Genomic DNA, 22,301 nt, shown 5'->3' on the forward strand with positions numbered 1-22,301 from the left:
GTTTAATAATATAATTAAAATAAAAATTAAAATTTAATATTATAATTAAAAAATTAAAAATTAAATAATATAAATAATACAACACCTAAAATTTGGTGCAATCTAACGTAATTTACCTCCTGAATAATTGCGATTCTTCCTTTCTTCTGAAGGAAACTGCGAGGAGCATTCATAAAAGTCCAGATCTTAGAGGTATAAAAAGGAAAGTGCATTACACTATCTGGGTTAGTTCTTCATCTTCATTCGAACTTTCATATTTCTTGAATTAATTTTTGGCCCTTTCTGTGTTTCCACCAAGATTGTTATGGCAGCAAATTTAATCGGAGGGGCTGCTTTAGGGGCAGTTTTTGGAGAGCTCCTTAGAACCGTTGTAGAGGCGAGTAGAACAACTGCCATGTTTCGTGATACCTTGAAGGAACTGCAGTCCACGCTATTATCCATTGAGCCAGTAATAAAAGAAATAGAATCATTCAACAAAGTTTCTGATAAAGAGCACGAAACAAAACAGCTCCTCGAGATTATCGATAAAGGGCAGAAACTTGTCACCAGGTGCTGCAAAATCCACAGGTTGGACTTCATCAAGAAGACTTATTACGTGAAAAAGCTTCATGAATTGAACAGATCACTCGACAGGTTGTACCAGATTATGCAGGCGCAGCTGGTGAGGGACGTGAAAGAGGTGCTGTTTGAAACTAAAGAGATTAGTGTGGGAATTAGAAGATTGAGTTTGAAAGAGGGATCTAGCTGCGGGAATAGGACGTTTAGTCAGGTTTCGGATGTGGATTCATTCAAAGTTCCCGAGCCTCGAGATGTGGGCTCATTCAAAGTTCCCGAGCCTCGAGATGTGGGCTCATTCAAAGTTCCTGAGCCTCGAGGGGAAGTTGTTGGATTCGATGAACCCTTGAAAGAGCTAAAGATGAAGCTTTTTAAAGATGGGGTTTCAATCATTGTTGTATCTGCTCCTGGAGGATCTGGGAAAACAACATTGGTTAAACAGCTATGTCAAGATGCAGAGATCAAAGGTATATCATTCCCGAGCTTATAGCTTCTCTACGCTTGACTTTAGTTTCTAGTTCTTTACTGGTTTATTGTTTATGTAATTTGTAGACATCATGGTTATAATCGGGATTTAAATTATGGTTGCGATCATGTTTTGGGTTGCGTTGCGTTTATGGTGGTTATGCAGTAACAGTTTTGGATGGCACCTTTACTGCTATATAAGGGCTTCTATTCTGATAGCACACTTCTTTTAAACCTCTGTCTATAATCACTTAATTATAATTCCCTTTAAAAAGGAGGTTGCATCTTGGAAATAAGGATATAAGTTTTGCTGAATTTGAACCAAAACTTGGTGGTTGCATGAACCAATTAGACTAATAAGTCTCGAGTTATGAAATGCTACAAAACATCTTCGAATATTTGGCAGATTTCTAATGCGATGTTTAAACAGAAAAATTTAAAGACAACATCTTCTATGTCACTGTTTCAAAGACACCAAACCTGGAGTTCATATTGCAGAGACTACTCCATGTTATGGATCATAGTGGAGTACCTGAATTTCAAAGTGAGGAGGATGGTCTGAACCACTTGGAACGTAAATTAAGGCAGCTTGCAGTCAGTCCCATATTACTGATCCTCGATGATGTTTGGTCTGGTTCTGAATCCCTTGTTGACAAGCTCAAGTTTAAATTGCCAGATTACAAAATCTTGGTAACATCAAGATTTGCCTTTAGAAGATTCGATTTTACATATTGTTTGAAACCATTAAATGATGATGATGCGAGAACCCTTTTCCGTCATTGTGCATTCCTGCAAAATGAAACTCCTTGCATTCCAGAAGAAATCGAGAATCAAGTAATTTATCAGTCTGAAGTACTATTGATTTTACTTTCACCTCTTGAACCGTAAATAATGACGTGCTGTGTATTGAATTTTAGGTGATAGAAAGCTGTAAAGGACTGCCACTGGCCCTTGAAGTGGTTGGTAGGTCGCTTTGTGGACAGCCTATCGCAATGTGGCGAAAACGAGTGAAACAGCATGCTAAAGGACTATCCATCTTGCATTCTAATGCTGATCTTCTTGCTCATCTTCAAAGCAGTTTGGATACCCTGGATAGTCAGGCAGCAATAAAGGACTGCTACCTAGACCTAGGTTCATTCCCAGAAGATCATCGGATTCCAGCCACTGCGCTTATTGATATGTGGGTGGAGCAATACGAACTCGATGAAGATAATGATGCTATTGGCAACCTCCATGAACTCTCTGACAGAAATCTGGTTAATCTAATAGTCATGAGGTATGCTAGTTGGTTCATGCTTTATATCTATCATACAGGACATATTCATCCCGACCTTGTTATCAGATAGGCCGCAAATTATCGTTTACGATACTGGTGTTCGAATCTCTATTGAACTATTATTGCTTATTCAACAGGAAAGACGATGAAAGTGAAGCTGATGGTTGCTACAACGATCACTTTGTCATGCAGCATGATCTTCTAAGAGAGCTTGCTATCTATCAGAGCGGATTGGATCCCGTAGAGAAAAGAAAACGGATAATCATAGAGTTAAGCGGAAACAATATTCCTAATTGGTGGTCTGAAGAAAAGCAGCAACCACTTGGTGCTAACCTCTTGTCTATCTCCACAGGTTGTTTATCTCTACCTCTCCAACTTTCAGAAGCAATTGAGATATTTATGTCCTTCCAATAACTTGTCGTGTCATTTGTTCTCACAGATGAATCATTCTTATATAATTGGGGCTACATTCAAGCACCAGAAGTTGAGGTTTTAGTTCTCAATTTTCGGACAAAGAAGTACACATTACCTGTCTTCATGGAGGAAATGCGTAAACTGAAGGTTTTGATTGTCATGAATGATGGTATTTGTCCTGCAGAAGTAGGTAACTTTCCACTTCTGTACTCTTTATCCAATCTAAAGAGAATCAGATTAGAGAAGGTTTCGGTTCCGTCTCTCGATACGAACTCCTTACGCCTAAAGAATTTGCGAAAAATATCCCTAGTCATGTGTAATATCAATCAGGCTTTCAAAAAGGGTACACACAATTTTTTAGATGTTTTTCCAAATCTTTCGGAAATCGACATCGACTATTGTGATGATCTGGTGGAACTTGGTGAAGGGTTGTGTGACCTTATTCAACTGGTGAAGCTTAGCATCACCAATTGCCACAAGTTCAGTACACTGCCTGAGGGCATTGGAAAACTGGCAAAATTGGATGTGCTAAGGTTGACATCCTGTACTGAACTCAAGACATTGCCTGAGACCATTGGGAGCTTATCCAAGCTTACTATTCTCGACATTTCCGACTGTCTAAGCATCGTAGACATTCCGGCCCAGATCGGTGAATTGCAGAGTCTAAAGAAGCTCTATATGAGAGGGTGCTCCGGTTGTAACCTGCCTCCAACAATCACAAAGCTGTTACATTTGAAGTATGTTATATGTGATGAGGAGACAGCCTATCAATGGGAGTCTTTTGAATCTTCTCTCACTAATTTAAGGGTAAGAGTTGATAAAGAAGATATCAACTTAAAATGGCTTCAGACATTTTCATAATCTCCTATTCTTTTCATATTTCAAATTTATTCTGTTTGTTTTAAACTGGATAACATTTTGATATTATATTTTAATTGTATTCCAAATTTGTTCTTTAAATTTAAAGCATTTCAATATTAACCAATTATATGTAAAAAAAGAAAAGAAAAAATCATTACAAGCATCATGAATCAAAATAGTATCAACCATAAGGAGTAGTATAGTTTGATACTAATTCTCATTTAATCAATAAAAGTATTCATTTTTTGGTTAAATTCTTGGGTAAATTATACGAATAGTCCCCTTTGTTTTCGGTCTGATCGACTTCGATAACCGGTTCAAAAATTAAGTACGTTTGGTCCCTTATATTATTCGTCTGTTCGGTTTAAATTCCTCAGCCGTTAATTCTCGTTAACTCTTAACGGAAGTGTTACGTTGATAATTAAAAAATTAAAAAAGTTGTCCCTACACTCCCTTGCTGTCGGTAAACAAGACATTCTCGTTGGGGTTCTCGGCGCTTTCACTTTCGGATGCAGATAAACCACGTATAGAATTATATATAAATATTTCATTTATTACAGAAAAATTTGCAAGTGGGATCTTAACTCCCATTATTGTCTTTGTTTTCTCAATTTCATGCAGCTTGAAGCATGTTCCGGGTTTCATTGAAAAGGCAGAGGAATATGTGATGTTGCAGTTAATGACTCGTATGTGATTCGGCATGGACAAAGTTGTAGAAAGATGTACGTTTCAATGGTTATGGACTGGGAGCCTGATTCTGTTGATGAAGCTTTAAGATACAGCAGGCACATTCTTAAGTGGAACCTGGAACGAAACTGTAAAGAGCTTCGTAAACACCGGGATGTCGTTTACAGATATTGAGGCAAGCTCAAACTCATGAACCATTTTGTTCGTTTTATGATTAATTTTAAGCTCAAGTTCATCCTTCTTTTCAAGTTGGGGACTTCAGCCAAAGCAGAGGAGGAGAGGGGGAAATGTAAAATGGAGATGTGGGGTAATTACTAATCTACTATCCCTGTTGAATTGTTAGAGCTGGCAGAACATTCTAAGTACCTGGAACCTTTGGGTTTATAGTAAACAAAAAAACATACTACAATGACAAGAGATAGAACAACCAAGGAAGCGTATGAGATGATAAATAGTGATGTTTAATTATGTGGGTTAGTAATACTCGATCATGACGAAAGAAAAGCTGTCTCAACGCAGTTGTTCCTTAGGCTTAGAAATTTATTCAAGTGTTAATTGCGTAGGCATGCAGATGCTTGAAAATATTATTGGCAGAGAGGAGAAGAAAATTTCACTATGAAAAAAATACAAGATCTATTATAATTGTTGCAACTCTCTTACCATTCTAAAACAATCTTATTTCCTACTTTCTATTTATAGGGATGGAAAATATAAGAAACAAGAAAACTTGCATATGAAGAATCCAACTCTAATTGAATTTTCTTTCTTGATCAATATAAAGACGGCAAAAGACTCTGTACCGTAGGTGCATAATGGTCCAAGAAGAAATTTAATCACAACTCTAATAATAAATTTGAATATAGTCTATGTATTCTAATTTAATCTTTTTTAGATAATATACTCTTCAAACTTTAAATTTAACAATAATAATTAAATTTATTAACCCAAATTATAATATCAATCTCTTATCTCACGTATTATTTAGTGGGTTAAGATTAAAATTTAAAAATTCAAAAACACACAAAATATAAGAACTGAATCAATGACTTATGCATATTATAAAATCTAAATCTATAATTTATTCGAGCTAAGGAGAAAATTTGAATCTATTTTTTTTTTACTTGTATTCAAAGAGATCAATCACATTCTCATATTATAGGAAGAGGGATTTAAAATTAAAAAAGAAGAAGAAATAATTAGAATTTATAGAATGATTTAATAGTAAAAGGGAATATAATTCCTTTTAGAGGAGCTGAGTTTACGTTTGAGGAGTTACTTATACATGTTATATGCTGTCAGTTGTAAAAAAAAATTCTAAACCTATATTATCTTATAATTTTTCGAGACTAATAAAAATAATTAATATTCATACGAAAGTTGATGCTTTTGAAAATACTAAAAATAAAAATATTAATTTTTTTAAAAAGAGATTATTTCCACAATATTAAATGTTTCCTAGAGACAGAATTCAGATTTTAAACATAAAAAATAAAGCAGAAGAGTTAGATTCAATTTATAGTTATCTTAAAGTTACGGTTAGGGATGAGCATGAGTTAGGTTTGGTCGAGTTTTCGGTCAATCCGAAAATTGTATACACTTCATCTGAAATTTGACCCGGTCCGAGTTCAGGGTAATTTTATTTAACCTAACTTTGGAGATAAAAATCGACTATGACCCAGTCAAACACGAAATAATATAAAATTATTAATTTTATTCAATAAAATAGAGACTTAATTGAAAAAAAGATAATATAAATATGGGTATTATTATAATTATACATAAATATAAAAGATATAATCATATTATTTTTCAGGTTGGCTCGAATATGTTTTACCATAAACCCCCTAATCTGACTCAAACTTATCATCTAAAAAACTTGACCAAACCTGACTTAAATTTAATTTTTTTGAAAAAGCCTAACTCTATTAATTCAAATCAAATCAAAAATTGTCGGATTTGAATCTTGTACATCCCTAGCCACGGTTGACGTTGTAGGCCCAGCCCATGTGATGGGCGCTACAAGTACAATGCGGCAATACTATATTTATAGAAAAAACAAAAGCAAATGATATGAGTTAAGGTGACGTTTGGTTAGATGAAATTCTTTAGAATTGGGGTGAAGTGGAATATAATTCTACCATTTTTTCATATTTGGTTCAATTTTTTTAAGGGATTTGGAATCTCTCACGGCTTCAATTTTCCATCAAATGAGGGAAAGTGAATTACATCCAAGAATGGATGGAATTCAATTCCCTTGTTGGAGAGAATTGAAATTTGACCATACTACCCTCACAAATTATTTGATAACTTATTCATATATTAAAAAAAATATTTTTTTATTATTTCGGGTCGGGTCGGGTTTCTAATTTATATATTCAGGTTGGGTCAGGTGAAACTTTATTTTGGTCGGGTCGGATCGATTTTTTTAAGTGTGATATTCGGGTCGGGTCGAGTTCGGGTTTAGGGTGAAAAATACCCGACCCGAAAATATATATAATTTTACCTTATATATTTAGGAATAATTATAATAATACCCCTCTCTCTATATATTTTTTCAATTAAGTCATTGTTTTTATTGAATAAAAATAATTTTTTATTATTTCAGGTCGGGTCGGATTTCTAATTCATATATTCTGGTTGGGTCGGGTGAAACTTTATTTATTCGGGTCGGGTCGGGTTTTTTTAAGTTTGATATTTGGGTCGGGTTTTTTTAAGTGTGATATTCAGGTCGGGTCGGGTTCGGGTTTAGGGTGAAAAAAACCAGACCAACTCGAAAAAAAAAATAATTTTATCTTATATATTTATGAATAATTATAATAATACCCCTCTATATATGATGTTTTTCAATTAAGTCAATGTTTTTATTGAATAAAAATATTTTTTTATTATTTTGTGTCGTGTCGGGTCAGGTTTCTAATTTATATATTGAATAAAAATATTTTTTGGTATATTTTTTAGTAACTAATTAACATACTCCGATTGGAATGTATCGAAATATTACTTTATCTTTTGGTAACTTATTAACATATTTTGATTACGATGATTTTAACTTATGATATTTATTAGCATGATTTTTATAATTTATTGAAATGAATAATCAATCAATAAAATAAAAATTTAATATTTTTTTTATTTTTTATAATATATTACTACACGTAAGTTGTAAAACAAACTAAAATAAAGTAAAAAAAAACAAAAAGGATAATTTTAACATTTTACATTACTAAAATCAAATTCATCTTATATGTCTGTGAACCAAACATATATAGAATTAGATTCTAATTTCATTTCCTGTCGATCAAATAGAATATAAAATTGAAACAAATTCTAATAACTTCACAGAATCCCCATAAATATTACACCGAACCAAACATCACCTATTATAAGTAAAAACCTCCTCAACTTTCAGTGCTTCTCAAAGTTCGCTCCAAAGTCCAAACGAGTAGAGGGTGAACCTCGGCCAATCTTCTTTCATTCATTTCTTTCTCTTAAATTAGCATACAAAATCATAGTTCACCTGACTCCGACTCACTCCATAGGTTAAAACCGATACCAAATAATAAGGGACTCCATTCTGTACCCGAAATGGCGTCGGACTTGCAGCTAATCGCCCGCCTCTGGGAGTTCTTGGATGAATCGGACCTCAACACCACCACCACCGCAATTGTGCGCCGGAGATTGGAGCAGGACTTCGCTATTGATTTGACGGACAGAAAGAAGTTTATTAGGGAGCAGGTCGATTTGTATCTTCAAAGCCAGTTCGAAAATGCCGACCAACAACAACAGGAGGATGATCTAGCGGACGAGAATAAATCAGAGGAAACCGATGGCTCTGATTCGGACGAGCAAGAGAAGGAAACTCAAAGAGCCAAGAACAAGAGGGCCTCTTCAAAGAAACTGTCAGTTATTAATTGATTAATTAGTAATTATACGAGACTTTACGGTATAGTATTTCAAGAAAATGCACGGTCTTATTTTTATTAATTTATTTCTTTTTGATATGGTTGAGATGATGCTTTATTTAGAAGTTAATTGTGAGGTTACGTTGCTTAGGCTTATGGTTATGTTTTAGCTTTACTGGTGTGCCATTTTTTTTTAAGTTTATAATCTTATAGAAATGCATGTTTAAGTGAATAAATGTTTTGAATGAAGATATTTGACAGAACCTGTTTGTATTAATCTGAACAGGTGTTTAATTTAAATCCAACTTAGTTAGTCACTCTCTGAGATTGCCGTGAAAGTCATCCCTACAAGGTTCATTAATCATAGTTCTGGAAACAAAAGGAAAATGGATAATAATAATGGGATTTTCCTTTTTCTTTTATACGTCTCAAAAAAGTGAAGGATTCATTATTCTGGGATTGTATTTTTCTTTATTATAGAAAATATTTCTTATAATTTTCACCCATGTTGATTTGGAAAAACTTGAACATTCTTTTAGAGCTTTGACAAGTTCTAGTCAACTGTTTAACAGTTAAATTGTTCAAAAATGCTTTTAATTTTAGTAGGCAATTTGATTTCCAAATTCATGTGTTCTTATTTTCCTATGGCACATTTGATTTTATGGAAACATTTTCTCTTCTCCCATTTGTCTTAGAAGTTTTGTTAAGATTTTTTTAATGATCCCTTTCAACATGTGATGCTGCCGGTACATAAATTTTAAAGACGGAAGTTGTGTTCTCTTGGCTGCAATGCTTTCAAACAAGTGAAAGCTACCACATGCTCTCTCTTTGTAGTTGAAATTTGGCCTCTGGAACAGGAAACATTGGTCTTGTTCTGCCCCTTAGTTTTGTGTATTTAAGCTCTGGTTATCTTATAAAATTCACCCATATGTTGCAGTATTGTTTTTATTCTCATTGACCTTATCTATATAATTAGACTTGATGATTCTCGATAATCTAAATGTTGTTCTCATTCTTTTATATTCTGAGGGCTGGGAAGAAGGAATGGGTTGATCTTGTACTTGTAATAAATGCAGACTCCATAGTCTCCTTTCTAACAAGATAGATTAGCTTTTGTTTGAAGATGTGTTCCAGGTTACCGTACAATGATTTCTTATCTGTATCGCATTAAGACTTGCATGTTGTACGGACTTCTTGATTCACTTCTGAACCAGTAATCTGTTGTTTTGTAATATTTGTCAACAACAATTGCTGCAGTACCACCAGAGTGGCAGGACTCAATGTGTGGCTTTTAGTAAAGTTTAAAAATTTGTTATTTCACGTGGATCAGTTAGCCTATTTTAAAGGGAGTTTATGAGTGAATTGTTGATATTATATCAGTAGTTTAGAGTCTCCCTCAAATTCACTAATTTTCTAGAATATACCTATACTAAGAATTTCCGTTTTACATTGCCATGGAAGCTCTGAAGTTTAGTAGCATACAGAATCAGTGGTTGCAATTGCTATCAAACTTATAGTTGCTAGTTTTTGAATTATGGTTGTTTCATTTTATAATATAGGCCAAAAAGAGTCGATGGTGAAGGTAAGAGAAGAGGAGGTGGTTTTAACAAAGTGAGCAGACTTTCCCCACAACTTCAGGAACTTTTAGGAGTTCCTGAATTGGCAAGGACTGAGGTAACTTTGAAACATCTTGAATTGTTTTCAGTTTCTTCTTTGTTAGTTTCATAAGTAAGTCATGAAGCTATTTTGTTCTAAATTTTCTGTTCTATAATGGTGCTAGGTAGTCAAGCAAATATGGGTTTATATTAGAGAGAAAAATTTGCAAGACCCAGTTAACAAGAAAAATATAATTTGTGATGAGCCATTGCATGCACTTTTTGGTGTTGATTCCATTGACATGTTTCTAATGAACAAAGCCTTGTCAAAGCACATCTTGCCCTTGGATTCAGATGAAGGTAATAAATCTGTCCCTTCTACCATTTTGCTGTTTTTTAAACTATTTTAGATAATTTCATTTGGTATGTTTGTTTTTTGGCTAGTAACTGCAAATGTAATCAGAAAAGTTCTTAATTGTAAATTCTCAGTGTTGCTTTTTCTCAAGAAATTGGGGCATTATATAACTAAATCAAGGAAGAAACATTTTTCCATGAGCAATATGCTGCACATGTCTTGTAACTTGAACCAATGTATTATCTAATATGACGTGCTCAATTTGTTTCAGTCAGGTCAATGGAGAAGGAAAAACCACGAAAGCATGAGACAAGAGGAGGTATGGATAGTAAATGAGTGAATTAAGGTCTTCTCAAGAATTTGTTTTGCATTAATAATTCGATATGGGGAGTTAGTAAATGCTAAATTATTCTCACAGCTTGTCAACGATTGTACCATTAAATTAAGGAAGAATACTTTTTTTTTCTTGAGAAAAATGCTGCAAATGTCTTATAATTCAAACTTATCTATTATTTAATACGATGTACTAACTTTAACTATACTGACTTCCATGCTATAATTATTCCAGTCAAGTCAATGGAAAAGGAAAAACCATTAAAGCATGAGAGAGAAGAAGGTATGTCTTACTAAATTAAGGTCTCCTATCCAGAACTTGTTTGGAATTGATATGAGGAGTTAGAATGTCTAATGCTCACATCTTGTCTACCATGCACCATTAGCAATGCCTTCACTTCAGATTTTGCTTCCCACTATCACATGATTCTAAAAAGGTCTTTTACTGTTGTTTATTGAAAGAATACTCACTTTAATTGTTGTTGCTAGACGTATTATTTGTTCTTAATGTTTAGAAACAGATTCAATTTTGCTCTCTTTCTTTATATATTTTATTGGAAATTTGGTCATTGAAAGCCTTGTTTTAGTCATAATCCGTGAGATATTCAAAGATCTGTTTTCTATGTAAATATAGAAAGTAAAAGCTGTAAATCAAGACAAAGTAGGAAAGTAGAAGCTGTCAAATATTGGCTCTAATTAGTTTCCTTTTTTGTTGTTGTAATTTCCCTATGTATAAAAGGAAGTCTTGTACTCATTTAAGAAATAAGACATATTATTTCTTCATATCAGAGCTATAATCGTGTCTTAACCCTAAAACATAACAGCTCCAAAATCATCGTAGCCATGTCTGAAGTCGCGTCGGAAATCACCTTAACCCCTGCTGCGGCCACTCCACAACACCACTCCACAGCACCACTCCAATTCTCATTCCGTCCAAATCACCACCATCCGCTTAAATGGTGAAAACTTCCTCCGATGGTCACAATCAGTCCGGATGTATATTCGTGGGCAAGGGAAACTCGATTACATCACTGGTGACAAGAAGACTCCTTCTGTTGATGATCCGCTGTACGCCATTTGGGATGCTGAAAACTCCATGGTTATGACATGGCTGGTCAATTCCATGGAGGACATAAACTCTAATTACATGTGCTATCCTACTGAAAAAGAATTGTGGGATAATGTTAGTCAGATGTATTCTGACCTGGGCAACCAATGTCAGGTTTTTGAGTTGATTTTAAAATTGGAGGAGATTCGTCAAGGAGATAATTCTGTCACCACATATTTCCATTTGTTGAAAAGGCTGTGGTAGGATCTTGATCTCTTTAACACATACGAATGGAAAAGTACTGACGACTGTAATCACCATAAGAAAACTGTAGAAGACAACCGTATTTACAAGTTTCTTGCCGGCCTCAATGTTGAGTTTGATGAAATACGAGGAAGGATTATTGGCAGACCTCCTCTTCCATCCATTGGCGAAGTATTTGCCTAAGTTAGAAGAGAAGAAAGCCAAATGAATGCCATGCTCAAAAAGAGTACTGGTGAGTTAATTGAAAATTCTGCCTTATTGAGTGATGTTGCAGCTTACAAGACAGCAAACTACCAACGCAGGTCTGATGATAAACCACGGGTCTAGTGCGATTTTTGCAACAAACCCTGCCATACACGTGAGACATGTTGGAAAATTTATGGAAAACCTGCTAACTGGAAAACCAGCAAGCAAGGAGAGAAGAATTGTGGAATTCCTACTTCAAGTGAAGCTGACTCAGGTCCCTTCAACAAAGAGCAGATTGATAAACTCTTGAAGCTGATAAAATCCAATTCCTCATCCGGTATTCCTAGTGTTTCTTTGGCACAAACAGGTAGTAATCCTAAAGCCCTTTCTTGTCCAAATTCCTCTCCGTGGATAATAGATTCCGGAGCCTCAGATCACATGACTAGTTTTTCTCATTTATTTAATACCTATTCATCTTGCCCTGGAAATGAAAAAATCAGAATTGCCGATGATAGTTTTTCACCTATTGCAAGAAAAGGACTCATTAAACTGACAGAGAAATTTAATCTCAATAATGTTCTTCATGTCCCTAAATTAGCTTGCAATCTTTTGTTTGTCAGTAAACTATCTAGAGATTCTAATTGTTCATTACCTTCTTTGAATCACATTGTGAATTTTAGGACCGAAACTCGGGGATGATGGTTGGACGTGCTAGGATGATTGAAGGTCTTTATTACTTTAATGAAGTATCTATCAGTAATAAAAAAGTTTAGAGTTTTAATAGTACTAGTTTAATTTCTGTTCGAGAAAAAATAATGTTGTGGCACTATAGACTAGGACATCCTAGTTTTCTTTATTTGAAACACTTATTTCCATAATTATTTAAAGGGATTGATTGTTCTTCTTTTCATTGTGAAAATTGCATTATTTCAAAAAACTGTCGTTCCCCTATTTATTAAAAGATTATCAGGCCTCTGAACCTTTTTATCTGATTCATAGTGATGTTTGGGGCCCTTCTAAAGTTACTATTATTTTTGGTAAAAGGTGGTTTGTTACTTTTATTGATGACCACACACGTTTATGTTGGATTTATCTAATGAATAAAAAGTCTGACGTGAAAGATTTATTCAAAAAATTTTACACTCTGATTGAAAACCAATTTCAAACCAAGATTAGTATTTTACATTCTGACAATGGAACAAAATATTTTAATGAACACTTAGGTGATTTTTTGAAAGAGAAAGGGATTTTTCATCACTCTACATGTCGTGATACCCCTCAACAAAATGGGATTACAGAACAAAAAAATAAACATTTACTTGAAGTAGCATGTGCCATAATGTTTTACATGCATGTTCCCAAATATTTATGGGATGAAGTAGTTTTAACAGCTACTTACTTGATAAATAGGATGCTTACTAAGGTGTTGACATACAAAACACCACTCGATTGCCTAAAATCATTTTTCCTAGAACAAGGTTGTTTTCTGATTTACTTGTCAAAGTTTTTGGATGTATTGTCTACGTTTATGTTTCATACCAATTTCGTTCAAAACTTGACCTACGTGCTATTAAATGCGTTTTTGGGGTACTCTTCAAATAAAAAGGGGTACAAGTGTTTTGATCCTCAAACAAAAAATTTCATACGAGTATGGATGTGTTGTTTTTGGAGACAAAACCTTATTTCACAAAAAAATATCTTCAGGGGGAGACAAGTGATGTAGAAGACAATTTTTGGGACATTTCTATCCCATTATCCAATGTCATTTATCCTACACAAAAACCACGCATTTATGAGAATGGTCGCTTTGAAAATCCAAATTCAAGTGTTTCTAATAATGATTGCCTAGAAGAACCAGATTCGTTGGCGCCTAGTGAAGGAGATTCTCGTTCAGGGGGGAGAATTACTACAAACTAATCAACACGATTTGAATTCTGAGCTTCAGGTTTATACTAAGAAGAGATTTCATCTGAGAAATAAAGACTCAAATATCAACCCTGCACGAAACCAATCTGAAGATCTGAGTTTTGGTGTCGAAACTTCAGGTAATCCTATCCCTACTACACCTTTGATTTCCTCCACTTTGTCAAACAATTCACCTAGTATTCCTGATCTTGATGCCCCTATAGCACTTAAGAAAGGTGTCCGAAATTGCACTCAACATCCTATTGCAAAATATATTTCCTATCACAGACTATCAAAAAAATCATAAAGCTTTCACATCTAGGATTTCACATTTGTTTGTTCCAAGGAATATACACGAAGCATTGAATGATTCGAATTGGAAATTAGCATATGGAGGAGATGAATGCTCTAAGGAGAAGTGGTACATGGGAGATTGTTGATCTACCCAAAGGTAAGAAAATAGTCGGGTGTAAATGGGTGTTTTCAATAAAAAGTAAAGCTGATGGAAGCGTTGAGAGATACAAGACGAGATTGGTGGCTAAAGACTTTACTCAGACATATGGGATTGACTACCAAAAGACTTTTGCTCCTGTTGCTAAAATAAATTCTATTAGAGTGTTGTTATCTCTTGCAGTGAACTCCGATTGGCCTCTACATCAACTTGACGTTAAAAATGCATTTCTTAATGGTGATCTGGAAGAGGAGGTGTATATGAGCCTACCGTCGGGATTTGAGAAGAAACTTGGTAGTAACAAAGTATGCAGATTACATAAGTCACTATATGGACTCAAACAGCCACCAAGAGCTTGGTTTGACCGCTTTGGAAAGATAGTTATCAATTATGGCTTCTTGCAGAGTCAAGCTGATCGCACAGTATTTTATAAACATTCAAAAGATGGTAAAGTTGTATTTTTTATTGTTTATGTCGATGATATTATTCTCACTGGTGATGATGAAACAAAATTAGCTATTCTGAAGAAAAGACTAGCAAAGGAGTTCCAAATCAAGGACCTGGGAGCTCTTAAGTATTTCCTTGGGATGGAATTTACAAGATCTAAGGAAGGCATATTTGTCAATAAGAGCAAATATTTTCTTGATCTCCTTGGAGAAACAGGTCTACTTGGTTGTAAGATGGTTGAAACTCCGGTTGATCCAAACTTGAAGTTACAAGCTGCTAAGGTTGAAGAAGTAAAGGACAGGGAACAATATCAGAGACTTGTAGGGAAGTTGATTTACTTGTCTCAGACACGGCCTGATATTGCTTTTGCAGCTAGCATGGTAAGTCAATTCATGCACTCACCAGGGACAGAGCATTTTGAGGCCGTCTATAGGATCTTAAGATATTTGAAAGGAACTCCAGGAAGAGGCTTACTATTCAAGAAACATGGACATCTTCAAGTTGAAGTCTACACAGACGTAGATTGGGCAGGAAGTGTTACAGGCAGAAGATCAACGTCTGGATACTGTTCCTTTGTTGGAGGAAACCTAGTTACATGGCGGAGTAAAAAACAAAATGTGGTAGCTAGAAGTAGTGCTGAAGCAGAATTCAGAGCCATTACCCATGGAATCTGCGAGGCGATGTGGATAAAAAGGATTCTTGAAGAATTGAAGTTTTCTTACTCGACTCCAATGAAGGTCTATTGTGACAACAAAACTGCTATTGCTATCGCTCATAATCCAGTTCTTCATGATCGCACGAAACATATAGAAGTGGATAAACATTTCATCAAGAAGAAAGTCAATGCGGGAATAATATGCATGACATATCTTCCAACTGATGAACAATTAGTTGATGTACTAACGAAGGGACTACACAAGAAGCAATTCGGTAAGCTGACTAGCAAGCTGGATATGGAAGATATCTTTAAACAAGCTTGAGGGGGATTGTTGGAAATTTGGTCATTGAAAGCCTTGTTTTAGTCATAATCCGTGAGATATTCTACGATCTGTTTTCTATGTAAATAAAGAAAGTAAAAGTTGTAAATCAAGAGAAAGTAGGAAAGTAGAAGCTGTCAAATATTGGTTCTAATTAGTTTCCTTTTTTTTTTTGTAATTTCACTCTGTATAAATGGAAGCCTTGTACTCATTCAAGAAATAAGACACATTATTTCTTCATTTTTTTCTAAGTTATTTTGTCCTAAACGTGTTTTGAATCAGGTTTCCAATGGTTATCATCACTTATTTTTGTCCAATCCTTAACCCTGCAATGTGGTGATACTAGTGATCTCCTTTCTTTGCACATGTCTCGCCATTTGCGTTGTCGTATCAGCTAACTAATCAGGCCTTTTCCGTATAACCATTAGCGTGGTAGTAAACATTTTCAGAGTGATTTGTTCTTACAGTTTCCGTTGTGTATTTTGTTTGGCTATTTCAGAACCAGATGAAGAAAAAGGAAAGGAAAAGAAACAGAAGGGATTTCTTGCTCCTCTTCAACTTTCAGATGCTCTAGTAAAATTTCTTGGTACGGGAGAAAATGAGCTTACAAGGGCTACCGTAATAAAGAGAATGTGGGATTACATAAAAGAAAATAATCTCCAGGTATCTGGTGTAGCCTTTTACTTCATCATTTAGTCATCATTCATAACTGCGTTATAGTCGTATACCGTTCTTTATTCAACTTCCCTATATCGTTTTGTCGATCTGTCGAATCTGCAAATTTTGAGGTGGATATACTGGATTTATAAAATAACAATAAATTTCATTTTCTACACTTTCGTTTTTTCTTTTTGAAGGATCCATCTGACAAAAGGAAAGTAATATGTGACGAGAAGCTGAAAGTGCTGTTCGATGTCGAAACCTTCCATGGCTTCACTGTAACAAAACTCTTGGCTGCACATTTCCTCAAGAGCTGACATGACTGGACAAACGATATTGTTCTCGTTAAGAGGGTTTAGTCCGAGAAACAAGGATTTCCATTCATTGTTTTGCTTAGCAAGGAGAGACTGTCAAATTTTTATTTATTTAAATTGGGGGCCTTGTATTTTCTTGATTTAAGGTACAGGGATGATGTTTGGTTGACGAACGTACAAGTTTTACAAGTTCAAACGGGAAAACAAATTGACATTCAGTTTGCTTAGGATCATAACTAATTGATCATATCACATCTAAATATAACTCCTATGGTTCCATCACCAACCTGAATAAAGCACCTGTCCAAGAAAATTCACAACAAACTCAATGGCTATATAAGAGACCAACACACCTTTTACATGTTAAGACTATCAAATCACTTTTATATTATTAAAGACATCAAATTTTATTTAAGTTTAAGCAGTTGAAAACGTACACATACACCTTGTAGATACCGAACTCAGAACCTGAAGAGATAATAACACTTCCATTAACTACCGATGTCACTCAATGAGCTCAAAATATTATATATTTTGATAAAAACAACTGGGTTTGGTTCAATTAGGTTTCTTATATTTTAACAAAATAATTTTGTTTTATGCTCTTTTACATTATTTTATAAATTTTGTTAGTGTTTTCATAAATAATTTTGAAAAATATATTTATTAATGTTATTCGACCTCACCTTTAACGTAGACCCAATCCAATTGTTTTAACTAGATATATTAATTAATATTATAATCGATGTTATAAAAGTTGGGTGACTTAATTGAAAGGATTTTTGCTATCGGTGGTGACTAAATTGATACCATACTAAACATTGGCGACCATTTATGTAATTTACCGTAATAAATATGCTGCTAGAATAAGAATTCACCGGCATCTCAAAAAGCGCCCCTACATATTTTGAAACGGCGCGAAGCGTTTCCCGAGCTCGTTCTTTCTCTCCATTCCTGCAAACCCTAGTTCTCTGGTAAGCATAAAAAATTCCCTCTGAAATATGCCAGGGTTTTCTGGGGAATTAACGTAGCTATTGGACTTAAATTATCATTCTTTTTGGTAGATAATCATGAGGGAAATCGTTACTGTCCAAGTTGGAGGTTTCGCTAACTTCATCGGTTCTCACTTCTGGAACTTCCAGGTTCAGTTTATCTTTATTTATTTCCTTTGTTTTTAGTCTGATTACATTTCTTTTTAAGCTTGTTAAATTGTTCTCTTCTTTTACTAAAAATGAAGGATGAAATGCTTGGCTTAGCCTCCGATCCTTGTGGCGATCCAGTTTTCAGAACTCGGAGTCTAAACATGGGTGTTCTCTACCGTACAGGTGAAACGCATCAGGTACGATGCAACTTTGACCGGTTGCTTCTTATGTTTTTATTTCCCAAGACAAGTTTATATTCATACCGTAAATTCATTCCCATGATTGTCTTAAAATTTGTTTAATTTTTTCAAGACTTTCACGGGTTTAGTTTTAGAATACTTAGGTGTATTTTATATGTTCTCGCGTTTAATGGAGATAAATTTGTTTACGATGCTATATATGTGCAGGGGACAATTACTTATACTCCTCGTCTTCTCTCAATTGACTTTCAAGGTGCTTAACTTTCTACTTGGAAAGTTGATGTTTTCTCTATCCAATCCACATTGTTAAGTTTTAAAATTAATTCTAGTAATGCATTTACATCTAGCCAGAATTGCTTCCTTTTCACTCATCTAGGTTACATGATATAGTAGTGTTTATTTTTGTTTATAACATATTCTACTCATGGGAACTTTAATACATTGTAGGATCCCTTGGATCAGTGAGTTCAAAGGGGACGCTGTATGGCGAGGGTTCTAGCGCTCCATCCGAAGTTGTTACTTGGTGAGAGCTTCCATCTCAACAAATTGAATTAGTAGTTTTTATGTATAATTTTCTTTTATTTTCTCTTGGTCTTTGAGCATTACCCCTTAAAAATAACTAGCGTACAGAAGTAGCTATAACTAAGTTGCTTTTGCCTTTTTCAGCAATATTTAGATGGTTGGGTGTCGGAATTCAATATCTGGCACAAGCTGATTTTTTTACTGACGATTCTTGTTCTAATTCATAAATATTTATGGTTTTTCTCCATGAAGCATGCTTTCCTTGCAATGTAACAAACATGATGTTGTTTCTGCCTCATATTTACTAATTTAACTAGTATTCTGTTTTAGACATGAGACCACTGCTTATGATTTCCGTTACTCATTGAGGAATGCTTGTTGTTAAGTCTTAGATCTCTTAAAAATATATTTTACCAAGTGAAAATGGTCTCTTTTTTATGTAGCCCTTTATATCACAAGTTTATAATGAATTAGATAAAGTCTTCTAAATATCAGGGCCATGTGGTTTGTCCTTGTGTGAGCTTTGAATGCATAAAACTTCTACGTGCACTAACTTGAACATCTTCAAAAGAATATACAGGGCAGGAAATGTTTCTACTGTTGCATCTGAACCTCAGAAGAAGAATTTATTCTTGCAAAGTTTGTATCAAAACGAGCAGGATGCTCCTTTGATGAATGGTGTCAATGGTGATTCTACGGGTTCTCAAAATGAAATTCAGGATACAGATATAGTAAGTTCTTTAGATGAAGAAGTTCAGTTTTGGACAGACTTCTCAAAAGTCCATTATCATCCTCAAAGTTTGTACGAAGTAAATGGGTTGTGGATGGATGCTCAAGAGTTTGACAATTATGGAATTGGGCGAGATGTATTCGGGGAGAACTTACGAGGAGAAGAATTATGTGACAGGCTTCGTTTCTTTGTGGAAGAGTGTGATTATGTCCAGGTAAAACTTTGACCTATTGTATGATCCTTTGCTGAAATCTCTTTTCAATATCAAAACTTGCAAGTAGACAGCATTAAAGACACTTGGTTGGGCAGTATGGATGTTGAGGATTTTGCTTAATGAACCTTTCTAGAGGTTTTAACTTAACAATGCCTAGGTAATTTGGTTTGGGAAGCTTTCCTTCTTTCCCCTTTAGTTTTAAGCTTGATCACCTCTTAAACATCATTTAGATTCAAATTTAATGTTGCTAGTTTGATTTGTTTGTCAATTATTGATGTGTCCACAGGGTTTTCAATTCATTGTTGATGATTCAGGAGGTTTCTCTCCAATGGCTGCCGATTTTTTAGAAAGTGTTTCTGATGAATACACAAACACTCCTGTGTTATTATATGCTGTTAGGGGTCCTAGTTCTGTTGTGAACCTGAGTACCAGGAAGCAGATGGTTGCGAGAGATCTTCATGATGCAGTATCTTTCTCAAGATTATCAGCTTTCTGTAAAATGATTGTGCCAGTTGGTTTACCCTTCTTGAGTAGGAGTAAGTCAAATTATGATATTGTCTGTCTTCTATATTATTTTTGTTTTTGATTCATATGTTCTTATACATGATTTCAAATTGTATTTGTCTCATAACAAGGATTCTCGTGGTACATATGTGCATACAGTTTCCTTCCTGATCATATAACATATCTTGTAATGTTCTGCCTTCATCTGAGTCATATCCTGTCAAAACATGCTTGTTACATGTTAATTATTTTATTTATGTTGATAGCCTGATACTCTTAAAAGAAATTATCCTGACCTCTATCTTCTTAATTAAATGGACTAAAGATTCTGCTCACCTAATTTTGAAGGTAAAGCTTCAACTTTCCTCAACATTAAAGATGATAATCCTTACCACTGCAGTGCTGTGTATGCTGCGGCTTTACACTCTACAAGTCTCCCATTCCGCATGGAGCCACTTGGTCCTACTGCAGATTCGTCTGATGTCTGTGGTGCTGTGGATATTAATGGCATTGTACAAATGCTAGCAGCAGGACAATCTAGACAGAATATGGTGGCTATTCTGGATGTTGCAATGCCAGGCCCCAGTTTGGCAGGTATCATGTGAATGCCATTCCGTCCCAACCCCTGATGAGAATGTTTTTTTTTATTCATTCTCTTTTTTAATAAAAAGATGTGTTATTACTTGAGGAAACTGGATTGTGTAGTTGATTGTTCCAAATTCTGAAATCCAGGGAGACGGGATGAGCAATCCTTGCTTGCGCATCTGCAGCCATTGACTCCAGAGGTTGCAGAGAATGTGGATGATTTGCAGGCTGTGGAATCAATGATTGTGCATGGAGCAATTGGGTCAGGTAACTTTTAGTATTAGTGCATATGCACAAATAAAAGATATTTTTATTGTAATATCATTCTTATAAATGTCTAGTCTCCTGGATAAGCTTCAGAAGCACTTGGCACATTATGGCACATTTTAGAAACACTTGCACATTAAATGCTTTACATACTCGAATTGGCTTTTGTAGTCAGTAAGGCAACCTTGCAGAAGCTGGAAGGTATATATGCTTTCAATACCTTAGCAGGATAGGTTTTCTAGTGACAAATCATTTCGTGGTATGGATAATAAATGGAGTGCATGCATTGGCGGTGAGGGTTATGTCAGTGCATGAAAAAGTATTCTTTTATCTGTAATTTTCTCTATCAGAGTGGCATTGGCAACTATGGTAACTGAGATTATTATGGTAACTGAGATTATTTTTATTGTTGCAGGAGGTTGTAATGCGTCAGTTTCTGAAGTTAGGAATGCGATCCATGGTGCATATGAATGTGCAACCACAAGGCCAATGTTCCACCATCTATCAGTGGCCCGTTGTCCTCTCCCAATTCCTTTGCCATTCCCTTCAATCTTTGGTAATCTTGTTGGTGAGCATGGTGAGCTGCTGGGAAGTTCAATCACGGGTTCTACATCAAGAGGATCACTTGATGTTCATTATATCCCCATGGCTGCTAGAATGCGATCCAGCTGTGCTATCTTGCCATTTTTGGAGAACAGATTGGGGAATCTTCGTAAATTTGGTATTGAGCGAGGATCTCCTGGGACAGAGTTGCTTAGAAGTTGGGGTTTTGGAAAGGATGAAGTGGAAGATATTGGTGAGACATTGTCTAAAATGGTTGGGATAGTCAACCCTCGTTCTGAAATATCATCTGATTCGGATTAGGTTCGTAGTGGATGAGTGTGCATTTTTCATGTTTTATGTCATGTTTATGTGGCGTCTCTGATCAGCTGAACTGCATCCTGTTTGAGCTAAAATTTCGAAGAATTTTTCACACAGTAGACATGTGATGGAAAAAACAATACTTGTGTTAATGAAAGGGAGATAAAGTGTTTGCTCCTTACTTGCCAGAGAAATTACCAGGTAAAAAAATCATGGCTTTTGTTAATCAATTTTCAGTTGTTTGCTGCCCATCTATTCAGTGTTCACCAATTACTAAATGTCATCAGTTTTTTTTTTCTGTATTAATGTATCTACAATGTTCAGAAAAGTTTTCTATAACTAACAGTCGAATCTCTTTTTCTTTATTCCCCTCTCATTCACTTTTTCCTTATATTTTTAGGCTAGACAAGTTTGTAGTTGGTATGGGGATTTTTTTTTAGTTATAGGTTGTGAATGTGTATAATGGGCAATTTTGCCCAGATATTGTAGTGGAATTTTTTTTTCTTATAATGCACTCCAAAAATTATTTTTTGAAATAGGATGTTTTGAGTAGTAGTACATAAAAAACACAAGGAAGAGTT

At 34.9% G+C, this 22,301-nt stretch overlaps 3 protein-coding genes across 4 annotated transcripts; all 3 read left to right on the top strand.

The window, feature by feature from the left end:
• The first annotated feature begins 212 nt into the window (after positions 1-212).
• Positions 213-3,585, top strand: LOC120196763 (probable disease resistance protein At5g66900). The gene is made up of 5 exons (XM_039198486.1): positions 213-1,022; positions 1,451-1,854; positions 1,938-2,296; positions 2,434-2,648; positions 2,736-3,585. Exons 1-5 carry the CDS (start codon positions 305-307, stop codon positions 3,569-3,571), a joined length of 2,532 nt encoding a protein of 843 aa, XP_039054417.1. The 5' UTR covers positions 213-304; the 3' UTR covers positions 3,572-3,585.
• A 4,116-nt stretch (positions 3,586-7,701) lies between these two features.
• Positions 7,702-16,867, top strand: LOC120196605 (upstream activation factor subunit UAF30-like). Of its 2 annotated transcripts, XM_039198372.1 has the most exons (6): positions 7,709-8,157; positions 9,720-9,834; positions 9,941-10,115; positions 10,679-10,726; positions 16,221-16,384; positions 16,579-16,867. In XM_039198372.1, the coding sequence occupies exons 1-6, from the start codon at positions 7,844-7,846 to the stop codon at positions 16,696-16,698; spliced, it is 936 nt and encodes a 311-aa protein (XP_039054303.1). In that variant the 5' UTR covers positions 7,709-7,843; the 3' UTR covers positions 16,699-16,867. The 2 variants fall into 2 exon arrangements, with proteins under 2 accessions (XP_039054304.1, XP_039054303.1); XM_039198373.1 differs by lacking the exon at positions 10,679-10,726 and having other exon boundaries at positions 7,702-8,157.
• A 723-nt stretch (positions 16,868-17,590) lies between these two features.
• LOC120196741 (protein misato homolog 1-like) lies at positions 17,591-22,101 on the top strand. The gene is made up of 10 exons (XM_039198471.1): positions 17,591-17,669; positions 17,760-17,837; positions 17,933-18,034; positions 18,245-18,290; positions 18,485-18,560; positions 19,140-19,503; positions 19,790-20,039; positions 20,356-20,601; positions 20,740-20,859; positions 21,275-22,101. The coding sequence occupies exons 2-10, from the start codon at positions 17,766-17,768 to the stop codon at positions 21,721-21,723; spliced, it is 1,725 nt and encodes a 574-aa protein (XP_039054402.1). The 5' UTR covers positions 17,591-17,669; positions 17,760-17,765; the 3' UTR covers positions 21,724-22,101.
• Positions 22,102-22,301: the final 200 nt, after the last annotated feature.

This window comes from Hibiscus syriacus, unplaced genomic scaffold (genome assembly GCF_006381635.1).
Source record: "Hibiscus syriacus cultivar Baekdansim isolate YM2019G1 unplaced genomic scaffold, ASM638163v2 tig00117034_pilon, whole genome shotgun sequence".
Lineage (NCBI taxonomy): Eukaryota > Viridiplantae > Streptophyta > Magnoliopsida > Malvales > Malvaceae > Hibiscus > Hibiscus syriacus.